The following is a 15,010-nucleotide window of genomic DNA, read 5'->3' on the forward strand; positions in this document are numbered from 1 at the left end:
GTTACTGTCTGCAGGGGTATGGGACTTTTTAGGGGATGAAGGGGAACATCTTTGGGATTGTACGAGACAACTTATGGGATGTTGAGAGGAGGAATCAAAGGTAGGAAAAAGGGGGGATAAAGGTGGTTTGGTATGGATAAAAGGATACAGGGCTAAAATGGCCTGGTTGGGTGTAAACAGGTTGGTGGTCAGTATGCCTGTCTGGCTATGCCTTGCACCTGATCACCTCAGTCTGTCTTGTCTTATTAAACTGTATTTAAATTATTTTCCTGGGTGAGAGGGGGGGTCTATATTCCATGTGTATGTGTGTGTATGGTGGTCTGAGTCCCAGCAATTAGAAGTGGGGGCCACAAGTCATAGGGGCTTGTGTGTCTGTGATGGAGCGACTGGAGACACCAGAGTGCACGCACATTATGTGCATCTGTATGTCAGTGTGTGGTCACTAGTAAACACCAAGCCAGGCTAGCTGGAGACTAGGGTAGAGAAGCTTGGGAGTCAAGTTTTGGAGCAGCCCTAACTCCAGGTAAAGTTTTGGAGCAGCCCTAACTCCAGGGAAGATAGTGAAGAGACCGGAGGATCTGTGAGTTGGCTACTGGAGGGACCAGGGGGTCCAAGCCAGCTGCTGGGGAGACTATGGTGGGGTCTAGGGGTCAGCTACTGTTAAGGTCAGAACTCTGGACCAGCTACCGGAGAAACTCATTTGCCTGTTTGTGTCCCTGTGTGAGGCAACCGGGGATCCAGGGGCCAGCTGAATAGGCTGTGTCCTAAGAGCAGCTACTGGAGGAGGGAGCCATTGTTTGTGTGTGTGTCTGTGTCCATAGGTCTGAATACCAGCAACTGGAGTGGAGCTGTGGGCCTCTGGGGATAATATTTCCAGCAACTGGGAAGACTTGGGATCCAGGGGTCGGCTACTGAATAGGATGAGCGTCTAAGAGCAGATACTGGAGGGATCCATATTGTATAGATGTATACAAATGCATATTTACTTTCCATTAATGGGCTTCTGTCCTGATCAGCCAGAGAGGGGACTAGGATGAGGCCATTAGTGCTATTTGTATTTGCATGAGTGCTCTTTTTTCTGCCTGTGCCAATCAGTGTGGCCAGCCATATGTGTATGTATACGTGCGTGTGAGGGTGTGCATGTGCGTATGCGTGTCCATGTGTGTATGCCTACTGGGAACACACACTCAGCCTTACCACTAGCTGGACCTGGAAACTAACTGAGCTTTAAGAAGTGGCATACCAGCAGAAATGATCGTAACAGGCAAACCGATGGCAAGTACGAACCGTACAACAGTATATGGAAGGATTTGCAAAGCATGGGGAAAGCCAGGCCTGGAAGGCATATTCAAGGACATATAGATTCAAGCAAAACCCAAGATGACCTCACTAATCAGGCTAGTGAACAAATGACTTGTTCCTGGATCTCTTCCAAAAATGCATATCACACAGAGAAGGACATTTATTTTGAGTCCTTCAGCAGAGAAAAAGGCAGATAGTACCTAATCCTGTGCTGGTGTCTGCTTGCAAGGCAAACACACTGATCCTCCCGCTGCTCCACTGATGTCAGAAAGACATTTGACTCAGCCTAGCATGGTGTGTGTGGGCTACTCAGAGGTCATTTGCAAGAAGCTGCTAGCCCTGCTGAAAAACATCTATGAAAAGGCAAGATTGTCACCCAGAGCACAGTCTAGCTGACATTGATTATGTCACAGCAACCTAAGGGCAGGCAGGCAGGAGGTGGCCTTCCAGCCTAAATACAGATTGTGGGTTATTTGGGGGCTGTTTATTGATTGATGGGAGTTAACGTTAACTGTGTTTAAGCTGTAGAGAGCACCCAAGATTATTCTCCCAGAGAGTACCAGCTTGGTCACCATTGATCAAGCAGATAATGAGGTTCCATAACTCTGGCCTCAGGGCTGCTCTTGCACAACAGCAGAGATGTGGTCAGACAGTAAAGATGTGCATAGACATGAATACCTTGCACCAGGGCTATATATCAGAATATGCTACGCAGACAATGGCATCCCACGGAAAAGTCACACTGGCATTAAAACAGGCAGCCAAGCTAGGCAGCTTTTCTCTACCAGGGGAACCATGCAACAGCTACCTAAAGGGGCCATAACAGAGATACAGCAGTTGTGGGAACTTTTTCCTCTCTGGAGGAGAAAGAAAATCGCCCTTTTCATGAAAAATCAAGCTATCCAAGCCCTGCATATTCCAGGGCATGCTCTGTATTGTGGTGACATGAGCTTTCAGGAAAGTCGCTCCATAAAGACTGCTCGCCTTCCCAGTTACAAGTTTTACACGGTGGCTTGTTATCTGCTGGCAAAACCACGTCAGAAAACAGCGATGCAAAGATGGCCGTTGGCGAGGCACTGAGAAGGTCCACCCATTGCTTTGGATGCTGCCACTCCAGCGAAGGTTGCGACGGGGCAGCAGGCCAAGAAACGACAGGAGCAGGCGAGGATGTCCGCCCGCCCGCCCGCGGCCAGGGCAGGGTTCCCCGGTGGGTGAGAACGACGAACCCGCCTTTGGCGCACACGGTTTGAGCGGGAAGCACAGCACGGATAGCAGCCACCTCTGGGGCCGGGGACACTCCCCCCCCCCCGCCCACCGGGCCCCTCACGGCGGATGAGGAAGATGTGAGAGGACCCCGGGGGCGGTGCCCGGCGGGGGGCGGCCGTTGGCGGAGCGCGCGCGCAGGGCGCCGGCCGTTGGGCGAGGCGAGCCGCCCCGCCGCGGCGGGGCGGGGGGGGGGGGGGGGGGTGGGTGGGCGCGCGCCGCCTCAGAGGCCATAAAGCGCCGCCCGCTCTCCCAGCGCCGCGCACTGCCGGGCTGGGCGGCGGGAGAGGAGAGGCGAGTCGGGTCGGGTCTGGTCGGGCAGGGCATCGCCATGAGGGAGATTGTGCACATCCAGGCGGGCCAGTGTGGAAACCAGATCGGGACCAAGGTGAGACTGAGGGGAACCGGGACCGCTTGTGGAGCCTCTGAGCTCTTGGGGGGATGCGCCCGGCCGCTTCTCCGGGCTGTCTGGGCCCGCGGGGCCGGGTTGGGCCAGCCGCCCCCCCCCCCCCCCCCGCTCTCCCGTGCCCCGAGCCGGCCGCTGCCGGGAGGCGCCGGGCGCGTTCGGGACGCGAGACACCGCGCATCTCACCTCTGCCCGTGGCTGTAGAAGGCTTTGGGAAGTATAGGAACCAAACGGGACTTACTAGGGTTTTTTAAAATTATTTTTATATTTAAACTGGCCAGGCCCCGCCAAAAGCGGGGAAGAGCGGCAGAAGTTCCAGCGGCCCCCTCCGAACGCTGGAACACCGAGGGGTTGGCCGTTTGCCCGCTGGGTTTCAATCCCGCTGCTTGCCCGGCTTGTGCCCGCCGCCCCGTCCCGTCCCGGGCAGGGAGGGGCGGCGGGCACGCCAGGAATCCGGCAGCTGCCGCCGGGCCGGGCCGCGGGGCGGCCACCCGCCGCCCGGCCGCTGGGCAGGGCCCCCGGTGCTCCGCAGGGGAGTTCCTAACCCGCTTCTCCTTTTCCTCCCTTAGTTTTGGGAAGTGATAAGTGATGAGCATGGCATTGACCCCGCCGGAGGCTATGTCGGTGACTCAGCGCTGCAGCTGGAAAGGATCAATGTCTACTATAATGAATCATCTTGTAAGTGTGGGATGGAGGGGCGTGCGAGACAGGGGACTCCGTGGGAAGGGGCACAGAAATCTGGGAGAGAAGGGATTTGTGAAGCTGTATTACACATCTGGTCAGGCCCCTCATGTGCCATCAGCCTGCTGGCTGATCCCAGCTCACCCCGTTATACACCGAAAAGATTATCTACTTTTTTACAAAGAACACGTCAACCGTTTTTTCTAATCAGAAACTTACCTTCCTCATATCTATTGCTAAAAAAGAGCTTACAAAATGTAATATACAATCTGTATGACCCAAAAGATGTCAGGTCTCTTTTTCAAGCAGAATTGATTTGTTCCTATGGTGCTGGGTTTTTTCACCACCATGTCTTCCTGTATAGGAAATTTTTATATGTGTACAATCTGTATTAGACTAATAGTATGAGATGTATTTACATATTGAAAGCTATAACTGTGTTTGTTAGCTTATTTCAGAACACTAAGGGCATGCTTACTTTTTATTGTAGCCCAGAAATTTGTACCAAGAGCGGTCTTAGTGGACTTGGAGCCGGGAACCATGGATAGTGTGCGATCTGGTCCTTTTGGTCAGCTCTTTCGGCCTGATAACTTCATCTTTGGTACGTGCACATCACTTTTTAAAAAACAAAACTATCCAACAGGTGTTTAGTGACCAAGTGAATGGCCAAAAAGCATTTAAGCTCCCTGTTCCAAAGTGGTTGTTAGTACTGAGAAATCCTAATAGCTTAACAATACAATTCCAATTATCTGTAAGTCAGCTAAAAGATCCTGTTAACTGAAAAAGTCATTCTTCTGTTAATCATTCCTTCAATTAGCAGAGTACTGAAAGCTTTCTATGGTATTCAGATAAAGTGCATTTGCTTTCCATATGTATGAACTCCAGAGAAATCCTGAAACCACTTCTTTACCACAAAACTCATGGAAATTCTGTGGAAAATGGAGTGTGGGGGGGGGGAAACCTCAGCCACAAACCAACCAGACTACTCTTCACTTGAATTCACATTAAATGTTTGAGCATTAAATTGTTTATTGGCTGTGTAATGCAACTTTTTCAGCAGATCCTTCCAGTATAGTAAACAGTGGAGGAACACCAACTGTTACATGGAAAACATTGTCATATATAGCCAGTTACTGGGTTATTTTCCAATGCAATGAGGAACAGTCTGAGAGCATGTGGGGAACTTCTGGTTTTGCAGTGTTCTTGCAGAGGGTTGTTCTAGCCTTTACTGTTTCACTTTGGACTTCTGTAGTACTTTCCCTCTCAGCTTAAAAATGCACATTACCAGGATTAAATTTCATAGCATCCTTACAAAGTATAGAAGCATTATCGGTCCCTTTGCACTGAAGGAGAAACAGCATGTGAAAGTTAAGTAGATCCACTTGCTGAAACAGGAAGTCTGAATGAAAGCTGCCATGAGAACTCTCGTGTCCTTTTGGTTTGCGTCTGCACTAGCTGCAAAACAGATTTCCTCCTGCCAAAGCAAGCTTAGGTTGCAACTTAGTTTGGTATATTGTGTTAACATAAGGAAGGAACAATGCCAGGGACAGAAGAGGAAAGATAAACATTGTTTGGGTGGTATAAAACTAACTTAAGTCTGGGTTGTTGCTGTTGAGGTGGGGAGTAAGAAGCCATACAGAGTTACTTTAACCCTTTAACTGACCTAAAACTTTCAATGCTGTCCCTATTGTTCTCCTGTATAATCCATGGCAGTGATGTTAAGGGTCTCTTTGAAAGGAATTTTAAGTTAAAACATGTAGAAGTAAGCTTGGGGAGAAAAGCCATAGATATAGGCAGCTTTATGAAGTATGTTTCTATATTCAGGTTTTTCCTTTCATTCCCTTTCTCCTGCATGGACCACACAAGCCCTCTGAAAGTGAATTCACCTGACCTATGGAAATACCTGAACTGGAGCTTTACAGTTTGGCATACCACCAGTAAAACCAGAGCAAAATCAATTCAGGGTGTCTTCAACAATAGTCCAGTTCACTGTAGTCCCTTCCTGCTGAGCTAACAATGAACCAACAGCATGTGATAAACTCGTATCTGACAGAGGCCCCTGCCAGCATCAGGCACTGTCCTCCCAACCTGCTGAATAATGCAGAATGGCTGCCTGAGCGCTGAAGTAATGATCTTCTGTGTCAAAAGCCAACAAAGCATTTTGTTTTCTCTTTTAAAAATCTGGCCTGGGCTCACAAAGGATTTTGTGGCAGAAGCTGGCAGTTCCGTACTTGCTGTACCCTAGGCTGTTAGGGCTCATTCTGATGGAGATGTTTTCTGCCTCTGCTTGTATATACCTGGATATGCCTGTGTCTCCATAGCAAGTAACCATGGACCATCAATCAGGATTTCATTCAGGTATATTGAGTACATGATTACACATTCCAGATACAGGAATTTTAGCTCAGACAAGCAGGAGATTGAGATGGACACAAAAATAATCCTTGTGCTTTAATGCTTGTGTTGACAAGGTAGTGATCTAAAAGCTGAAGAAGTGCAGGTAGAACGATTTTGCTGTACGAGAGCAGCAGGTCTCCTGGCTGCCTAACAGTATATGATTGCCCAGCAGGAAGTGCTGTGAACTCTGATGTATCTCCTTTTGTTAACTAGTTCTCATTTGTACATTTTTGCATTTGTCATTCTTTTCCTGTGTACACCCTTGCTAGCTTTCATGCATGGATACCACTCCAATTTAAATTTTCTGAACTGGTAGGGACAACCACAAAATGTCAAAGGAGCTGTCCTTCCCTCTCTAAATCACACCGTGTGTTCTGCACCAAGGCTGTTTGTACTGGACTTCTAAGCGTTAGCGTGCAAGCTACTGATATCTCTTCCCAGGTTTGTCTTTTATTTCAAGCAGTGATGAGAGGAAAGGAGTGAAAGAAAGTTGAAGGAAAGAGTTGCAATTTTAGGGATTAAAAAATAAATTGACTGTTAGAGAAATGGCTTCTATGCATGTGCACCTCAACCTGAACATGTATGATAACGCTACAATGTGTTGGAGAAAGATGCAGTGGTAGAAGGATCTGGAGGTACCAAGAGCGCAGATAAGTTGTGGGATTGCTTCATGTAGACTTCCTTGAGATCTTGGTAAATGCACAGTGAGAAAAGGCAGAGGCAGGATGCTAGAGACAGGCTGCATACAACTCGGAGCTTCCAGGATTGGCTAAAGATCTGCCAAGTCCTGATTTTTGTGGACATAGGCTCATTTTCCACCTAGAGATTTAGTCCTGGTGGAATTTGTTCATTTTATGTGTTTGTCTAAGGTTTTCAGAGGTCTGGTAAGTACCTGATAAGTGGAGGGCATCCAGCAGCGTTTCACAGGATCATGATCAAGATTTCCAGGTGTGTGGCAGCCTTGTCAGAGCCATGGCACCTCCAGACTGTACTGTATTGTCATGGGTAAGAAGTCTGGAGCTTCCAGGGCTTATTGTACATGTTCTGTGTGGTGGTGGTGGTCTTGAAGTGCTATAAAGCCAGTGGGTCTGGAAGTATCAGATTTCTGGGCATATATACGTGTGCACAGCAGTAAATTCCAAGTGAAAGTGTTGGAGACCCTAGGCAGGTGGCTGACTAGTGGATGAAGTGCAGTGTTACCACAGGAGCAGCCAATAGTTGTGGGCTGGAGGGAAGCCATTAGTAGTGGTATATGCAGCTGCTGCTACAGTTACACTCAGCAGTTTAAATACAAAGGTCATATTAGTGCAATAGAGACAGGTGGCATCTAGGAGTTTATGTGATTCAAATTAAGACTGAGGGAGTCTAGCACAGTGGAGGGCCTGAAGGAGGTCAGGTCCACCTCTGTATTAGGCATTTTACCTCTGAACCTGATCTGCAAACTAAGCTAAAGCAAGTAAAATCAGTCTCTACTGATTCTTCTTTTTTCCCCACGAAAATCTTTTCTGCATTTGTGATAGTAATTCCCATTCTCCTGTCTTGTTCTTTGTTCCTATTCTTTATTCTCTCCTATTCTCCATTCTCTCCTATCTCACTGGCCACTGAAGAAGGATGATACGATGTTTACACAAGGGGCAATCTGCAAAATAAAGCCCTAAACTCAGAATTTGGCTTTATTTGGATCCTTCTGCATCCCTGAGTGATGTCTGCTTGTTAGTGTGCAGCCTGATGTGCTGCCCTATCTGCAGTAGGGGATCTGCCTAAGCAGACTGCATAGGTGACAAGCATATTTAATTCTGGAAGGATATTACTTTGTGCTTTGCCCAGCTGGACAGGAAGTGCTGAGCTCCCTAGGCTCAAAGAGAGAAAAATATAGCAACATATAGAACAATGCGTTAACTAACCAAATACATCATGAGGAAACCAAGCATGTATGCAGTGAAAATAAATTGGATCATATTTAAACAATACCTCAGCAAGCAGTTTCCCTGATTCAAATGTTTGGCACCAACACAGTGCACTGGGAATTCAAATGAGACATGGAAATAGGAAGGAAGGGGAAGGTCTTGGAGAACAACGCAGAAGTTGACAGCTCTATACCTAATTCTGAAACTATTGCTCTTTCTGAATGCCACTCGCGAGAGCACCACTGAGTTCAGTGGCACAATGTACGTACGTAGTAGTCATTGTGAGGAACCAAGTATTAAAACGGGTCCCCCATTTAATCTTCCTTGTTATCCAAGTCATAACAAAATAGTGACATAGCAAAGGATCCAGACTATCCATCTTAATAAACTGAGTGGCACATAAAAGGAAAACTGGAAGCCTTGGGGAGAAAATAAGGGGCTCGTGAAATGTCAGTAATCCAATTTTACAAGTTGCTTTGCAGATCCTGAAGAATAGAGAGTTTGTAGGAAACCAGTAAAGCTAAAAGGCACTTAATAACTTCAAGGTTTTTGAAATAACATTCTTGAAGCTTCTGTCGATCAGTATTTTCATTCAGGCTAGCTAACCATGAATTAAAAAAGTTATAGTTCTTGATATAACAAGTTAAATAGGACTTCTGAAGTACGGCCTTATCCTTGAATCACAACAATGCCTCTGTCTCACAGGAACAGTCCAAGAACCTTTCATGCAGAAATGTGTATCTGTGATTTAGCTTTGTATACATCATGGTCCTTATAAACAGAAAGTATTTAAATATTAAACAGTCGTCTTGTGTTTATGGAATAAGCAGGATTGGGAGTGTGAAAGCTTTCAAAACAAGGAGTCAAGGCCATCTTTGCATTTATGGAAGGTTAAATACCAAAAAAGAAAAAAAAAAAAAAAAAAACCCACCCAAAAGCATAAATGAAAACTACCAGGGATTTGATACAAAATGAAACTATATAAAAAGTTTATGTTGATACTTCCGAAGGTATTTGTAGGCAAAACTGAAGAGCACAGTTACCTACCTGACAGAGTTGTAGCAGCTTTTGTTACAGATGTGAATCCATTTAGCATGCAAATACCAAACCTTACTAATAATTTTGTAAATTTTCTTTCCCTTTTGTATGTTATTTTAGGACAAACTGGTGCAGGAAACAACTGGGCTAAAGGACACTATACAGAAGGGGCAGAGTTGGTTGACTCCGTACTTGATGTAGTAAGAAAAGAGTGTGAACACTGTGATTGCTTGCAAGGATTTCAGCTCACTCATTCCCTGGGAGGAGGGACGGGGTCTGGCATGGGAACCCTACTCATCAGCAAGATACGAGAGGAATATCCAGACAGGATAATGAATACCTTTAGTGTCATGCCTTCTCCAAAGGTTTCTGATACAGTGGTGGAGCCTTATAATGCTACACTCTCAGTCCACCAACTGGTTGAAAATACAGATGAAACCTACTGCATTGACAATGAAGCTTTGTACGACATTTGCTTCCGCACCCTGAAGCTCACCACTCCAACATATGGTGATTTAAACCACTTGGTTTCTGCTACCATGAGTGGGGTAACTACATCCCTGCGATTTCCAGGCCAACTAAATGCTGACCTCCGGAAGCTGGCAGTAAATATGGTCCCTTTCCCACGCCTTCACTTTTTCATGCCAGGCTTCGCTCCTTTGACAGCCCGAGGCAGCCAACAATACCGAGCACTCACTGTTCCAGAGCTCACCCAACAGATGTTTGATGCCAAAAATATGATGGCAGCCTGTGACCCAAGACATGGGCGATATTTGACAGTGGCTACCGTCTTCCGTGGTCCCATGTCCATGAAGGAAGTTGATGAGCAGATGTTGGCCATCCAGAACAAGAATAGCAGTTACTTTGTGGAGTGGATCCCAAACAATGTCAAGGTGGCAGTGTGTGACATACCTCCTCGTGGCCTCAAGATGGCTTCCACATTCATTGGCAACAGTACTGCTATTCAAGAGCTCTTCAAAAGGATCTCAGAGCAGTTTTCCGCCATGTTCAGGAGAAAGGCCTTCCTCCACTGGTTCACAGGAGAAGGAATGGATGAAATGGAATTTACAGAAGCAGAAAGCAACATGAATGATCTGGTTTCAGAATATCAGCAATACCAAGAAGCAACAGCAAATGATGGAGAGGAAGCGTTTGAAGATGATGAAGAAGAAATCAATGAATAAAGAAATTAGGTGCAGTATTTTCCAGGCCAAATTTTCAGATCTGGATTTCTAATAATTGGGCTTATAAATCTGTATTTAGGCTTTAAAAAAAAAAAAAAAAGGAGCATGAGTTTAAGATGTTAGAGGTGCTCTTCAGAGTCCATTGAGGTCATTGAGAACTGAGGACATTCAGCATTTCTGGAAATCAGGCCACTTCTATTCATGAGACAAACGTAAGGCATTCAGTTACGACTTTGGCCTACGAGTCTGAACACAGAGATTGCAAGTTTGGGATCTTTTTTTTCCAAACAACGTTTGTTGTCCCTAAAGTTGTACAAGAGAAGACATAAAATAGGCATGAAAATCTACAAAATAGAGCTGTGCTATTTTCATCCAATTATGAGTAAGAAAATCTTGTGGGTTTGAAGTATTCATTCTGTACTGAATGTACAGTACTGAACTGCCAGAAACAAAATCTATTCATGATAAAAAGAAGAAAAAGTTTTTAGCTATTCTGTACAGTAACTGTTAACAGTGATATTTGACTCCAGTCCTCTAAAAAAAAAATAAAAAAAGATCAGTATCCTCTCAAGCAAAAGTGTTTTGGGCAGTCAATGCTATATAAATATCTGGTGAGCTGCAGGCCAGAGGCTGGATTTATTCTATCACTTGCTGCTGAATCACTTCATCACTTGCTGCTGAATAATCACAGATGATATATATGAAATCCATCCATGTGTGATGTGTTCTTTAAGGACCTTTGGGGCTTAAAGTGGCACCCCAAAATCTCGCTGGTCCCCTGTCTCTCTGGCTATCACCAGTTACTGGTGCTATTCCTATCTCCATTCCCCCTAGCCTGTATAGCTGAAAGTCAATACTCCACAGAACATGGTGGGAGGGGGCATGTAGGCTGTGTGTTGATAGATCTCACTACCTAGGTTTATAAGTTTACCACACCTATAGATGCTCTGGATGTCTTGCAACCATGATTGGTCAAAACCACTGGACAGATTAAGGTTAAAGTACAAATAAAAGTATTTATCCACAATATTCAAAACAGCTGGCAAAATAAATGAAAGATGAACAACAGTTTATCTGCTTATGCTAAAGCTGAAACAGGAAGGTCTCTGTCTTACCCAGCTGACTTGCTGCCTTGACAAAGTGACTGTTGGCCATTTGCTCTTTGTACATGCTTTATGTTTCTGCTCATATCAATTAAACAGCCCTTCTGCATTAGAGAGCCTCTACCAGAGAACACTGTCTCCGTGGAGTCTCTTTTTGAGGTCAGTTTCTAGGCAACAAAACAAGCAAACAAAGGAGAAACCCTCGGAAATCCAAACTTTAAATGTTTCAGGAACTCTGCTCTTTTGCCTTGAGAAGCACTTTCTAAGCAGAAGTGTTGCTCAATACTTTAAAAGGCACTTTACAGACATAGTGTAATTTCCAAAGATGCATTGCTCCTAACAAGATGATGGTATGTTTTGTTTGGGATTCAGGGAATAATACAGTATTTTATAAAGTATATGAACCAGGCAATTGTTAATCATATAAGCTGAAGCTGTCTGCCCAATTTTATTCTACCCAGAATGGCACTAAACTAGTTTTAATCAAGTACAAGTTTTTCATATAAAGTGACTTCATGGGTCGAGGCACAGTTGTTGGAACATACTAACCAAACTGGCTTTGGCGTAGGTGTATAGGTGGAGATTGGGAGGGCCTGGCTGATTATTTTTTGAAGGGTCATGATGGAGTCAGCCAGTTCACAGGGACCATGTTCTTTGCATTGGCTAATGATGCCTAAAGGATTTATGAATAGGAATAAAGCATCTTTAAATATGCATTTCACAAATGTTGCGATATGCTGTGACTATGTATTTATCATGGCATGAGATTAAGCTAAAATAGAATATGCATTAAAGAGAAATTAACATTTAGTGCAGTGCAAAGCAAAATTGATGGGGAATAAAGCCATTACACTTAGAAGTTTAGTTGATGCTTTGTAAATGGCAGGTTATTAGCTTCAAGGGGGAGGAGTATGTGTTGCAGGCTCAGAGCCTGCCATCATGCAGCTGTGGCACAGGCTTTGCAATTAAAGCACTAGCATAGCTGCTTCTGAGTGAAGTAGAAGCAACCATCTTACAGCTTGTGGAACTGTGTTGTGTGGTAATACAGAATTCGTAACTAGGTCCCAGCCATAAATTCTGATACTGCTGTGAAAAAAAAAAATAATAGTTAATACTTTAAAAATGCCAGGAATCTTGAAGTTCCTAAATGACTGAGTTACTCACTTGGTGAACCAGCCTGTTCTTTAGTGGTTTTCATACACGGACCCAAAATCCAGCATATTGAGTCTGTGGAATCCAGACCTGACAACATCCTCTGATCCTGCTTTGATTCAGGCATTCTTTTGCATGTGTTTACTTGCAACTGTTTGATGTGAATTTCTAGACTGTGTGGAGGTGGGGGAGGCAAACTAATGGTCTCTTCAGAAACAAAAGGAAACAGATCTTCCATCTCATCTTAGGGGGAGAAAACCCAACCCACCAAAATGAACCCAGGAACCTGTAGTAGGAACAGCATCAGAGGACCAGCTTGCACGTAAGCAGTAAGAAAGCCATGGGAAGCACAAATGCCTCCTGTGCCTCTTCAGTCAACCAGCTCTAATCATCTTTCCTTCCTGACATAAAACTGAAAATTGTTTTACTAACAGGTTTGGTGAACAATTCCTTCAGCTGCACTTCCTTTCAAATAACTTCCTGCTTTTTCCCTGGAAACTTCTCTTTTATTGTGAAATCTACCTGCTGAGTCCCACCTAGCTTTGTTTCTCTTCACATTCCTCACCTACATGTTTTTCATTTTCCCCCTAGTTTTTCAAACTAGTCTCTTGCACCTTTTCTTTCTGTGCCTAGCCCACCTTCATTTTCTCTCCTTTTCACTGCTTTGCACCTGGCCACAGAGAAATACACAGAAGCAGGCTGCCAGGACAAGCCAGACCTAAGAAGGCCTAGAAGTGGAGCTCCCAGTACCACTCAGACACAAACACCTCTGCCAACACTAGGATGAGGGGAAAAAACCAGCAACCTACACCACGGACACCACTTGAAGACAGGGAGTGAGCGAGGTGTGCCACAGAAAGAAGGTGTGTTATCAGGACAGGAATCGAACCTGATGGGCCAGCTCCTTTGCAAAGTCACCGGTCAAAGCCAGCAAGGAGTTGGGTGGACCCTCAGTTTACAGATGTGACAGTTTCTGCATAGACTACCTTAACTAAGCCACTGTAGACTCTCAATTTCTCTGCATCCCAAGATTACTGCTCTCCCTTTCTTCTCTTGCATTTGTATCTCCTTAGGAAAAGGTGTTCACCTCCTAGGAACAGTCAGGTTGGGAAAGATGGTCTAGACCTGCTCCTTCTCCCAGCACTGGGAGGAAGAAGGAACTCGCTGGCTGCATCCATGCTGTAACAAGCCCCTACTAGTTGAAACAGCACCACTCAATGTGTTTGCAACAACAATTAATCTGGCCTTATTGGCAGCCACAGCACAGACTGAACTCGATTTTCTTGATTTATGGTTAAACCACCTGAAGTCTTAAATTTGTGTGTAGGAGAAGGCTAACAGCCCTCTTTAAAGCAGCAGGTTGGGTAAACAGCTTCTTTTTTTAAATTTTCATATCTTTGTTTTGATTCCAAAGTCCCAACAGTCAAATTCCACCACTTCTGACGCAAAATACTAAGACTTACTGAGGTAAGATTACACAAAGCAAGTTAATGCTCTAAAATAGGGGCAAAGGGAGTTGCCTCTCCTTTACATTATCATATGCTCATTAATTGCATGCTGCAACTACACAAGTGCAAATTTAAATCAAGTACAAACAAGGCATTAATACAGAATACATGTGAGGTATAGCACTAGAGCATATGCACAGAAATCAGTCACAAATCTTGCACACAGGGTAAAGTTTTATAAAATGAGTGTATAATTGCAATAAATCATTCTAAACTTTGACTCCAATAATAAAGGAAGTGAAGTTTAGTTTTATTCAGGATGCTTTCCTATTTATCAGTTATTCTACAACAATGAATCCAATAGGGATATGCAGAAGTGTTGTTTAACAACTAAAAATGCCCAGTAAATATGCCCTAAATTTGCTCCATTTCCCTTGTTCCTCTTTACTGTGAAGCCAGGCAACATCAGAGATGGCAATAGCTTCATCATGAAGAAAAAAAAAAATCCCAAAAGAGTAATTTCAATACACAATTTACTTCAAATATGTCTGACCTTTCAAGACAACTTTTTGCTTTGTCATCTTACTGCTTTCCAGTATGTTGCAACATACAGATGGAATCAATCACTGATTATTCCCTTAACCTGCCCTCTCAGTCATAAGCCTTAAAGGATTTGTTGTCTAGCAGAGAAGCTTGGTTCATTCTCCTCCCCCACTTAACCACCACCCCACCCCCCAACCATGCTTCCTTCTCTTCTTCTGGGATAGGGAGAGCCTCAGTTAATTTTTGAACAGCTGAATTCTCCAACTAATAAATGCCTAGCATGCAGCAGACAACCAGAGGCAGATTACTATACTAAGACAACTGTATTCAACTAAGCAGAGGGAGGAGGAGGAAAAAAAAAAAACAAACCAAAAAACAAAAAAGTCCCTCCCCCCCGCACAACTTCAGGTTAAGCAAACCAATATGAAACTCTGACAATCTGATTTGGCACCTTTGGATTTGGCTGTCAGTTTTGGTATTTGTGAGCACAACCTTGGTACCCTAATTTAACAAAATCTTATGCTTAAGAGGAAGTTTTTTATTAGTCTGAATTCTATACCAAGAAACCAGAAAAAAAAAAAAAAAA

The 15,010-nt window shown here is 44.5% G+C and overlaps 1 protein-coding gene across 1 annotated transcript; it reads left to right on the forward strand.

Moving 5' to 3' along the window:
- Positions 1 to 2,749: 2,749 nt before the first annotated feature.
- On the forward strand, positions 2,750 to 10,261 carry TUBB6 (tubulin beta 6 class V). Its single transcript, XM_030011832.2, has 4 exons — positions 2,750 to 2,953; positions 3,541 to 3,649; positions 4,143 to 4,253; positions 9,115 to 10,261. The coding sequence occupies exons 1-4, from the start codon at positions 2,897 to 2,899 to the stop codon at positions 10,176 to 10,178; spliced, it is 1,341 nt and encodes a 446-aa protein (XP_029867692.1). The 5' UTR covers positions 2,750 to 2,896; the 3' UTR covers positions 10,179 to 10,261.
- The last annotated feature ends 4,749 nt before the right edge of the window (positions 10,262 to 15,010 follow it).

Source organism: Aquila chrysaetos, chromosome 4 (assembly GCF_900496995.4).
Source record: "Aquila chrysaetos chrysaetos chromosome 4, bAquChr1.4, whole genome shotgun sequence".
Lineage (NCBI taxonomy): Eukaryota > Metazoa > Chordata > Aves > Accipitriformes > Accipitridae > Aquila > Aquila chrysaetos.

Coding starts and splice junctions, on each gene's coding strand:
- TUBB6 (XM_030011832.2), top strand. CDS start 2,897: ATGAGGGAGATTGTGCACATCCAGGCGGGCCAGTGTGGAAACCAGATC. Junction 3,650..4,142: donor CTACTATAATGAATCATCTT/GTAAGTGTGGGA, acceptor TTTTTATTGTAG/CCCAGAAATTTGTACCAAGA. Junction 4,254..9,114: donor GCCTGATAACTTCATCTTTG/GTACGTGCACAT, acceptor ATGTTATTTTAG/GACAAACTGGTGCAGGAAAC.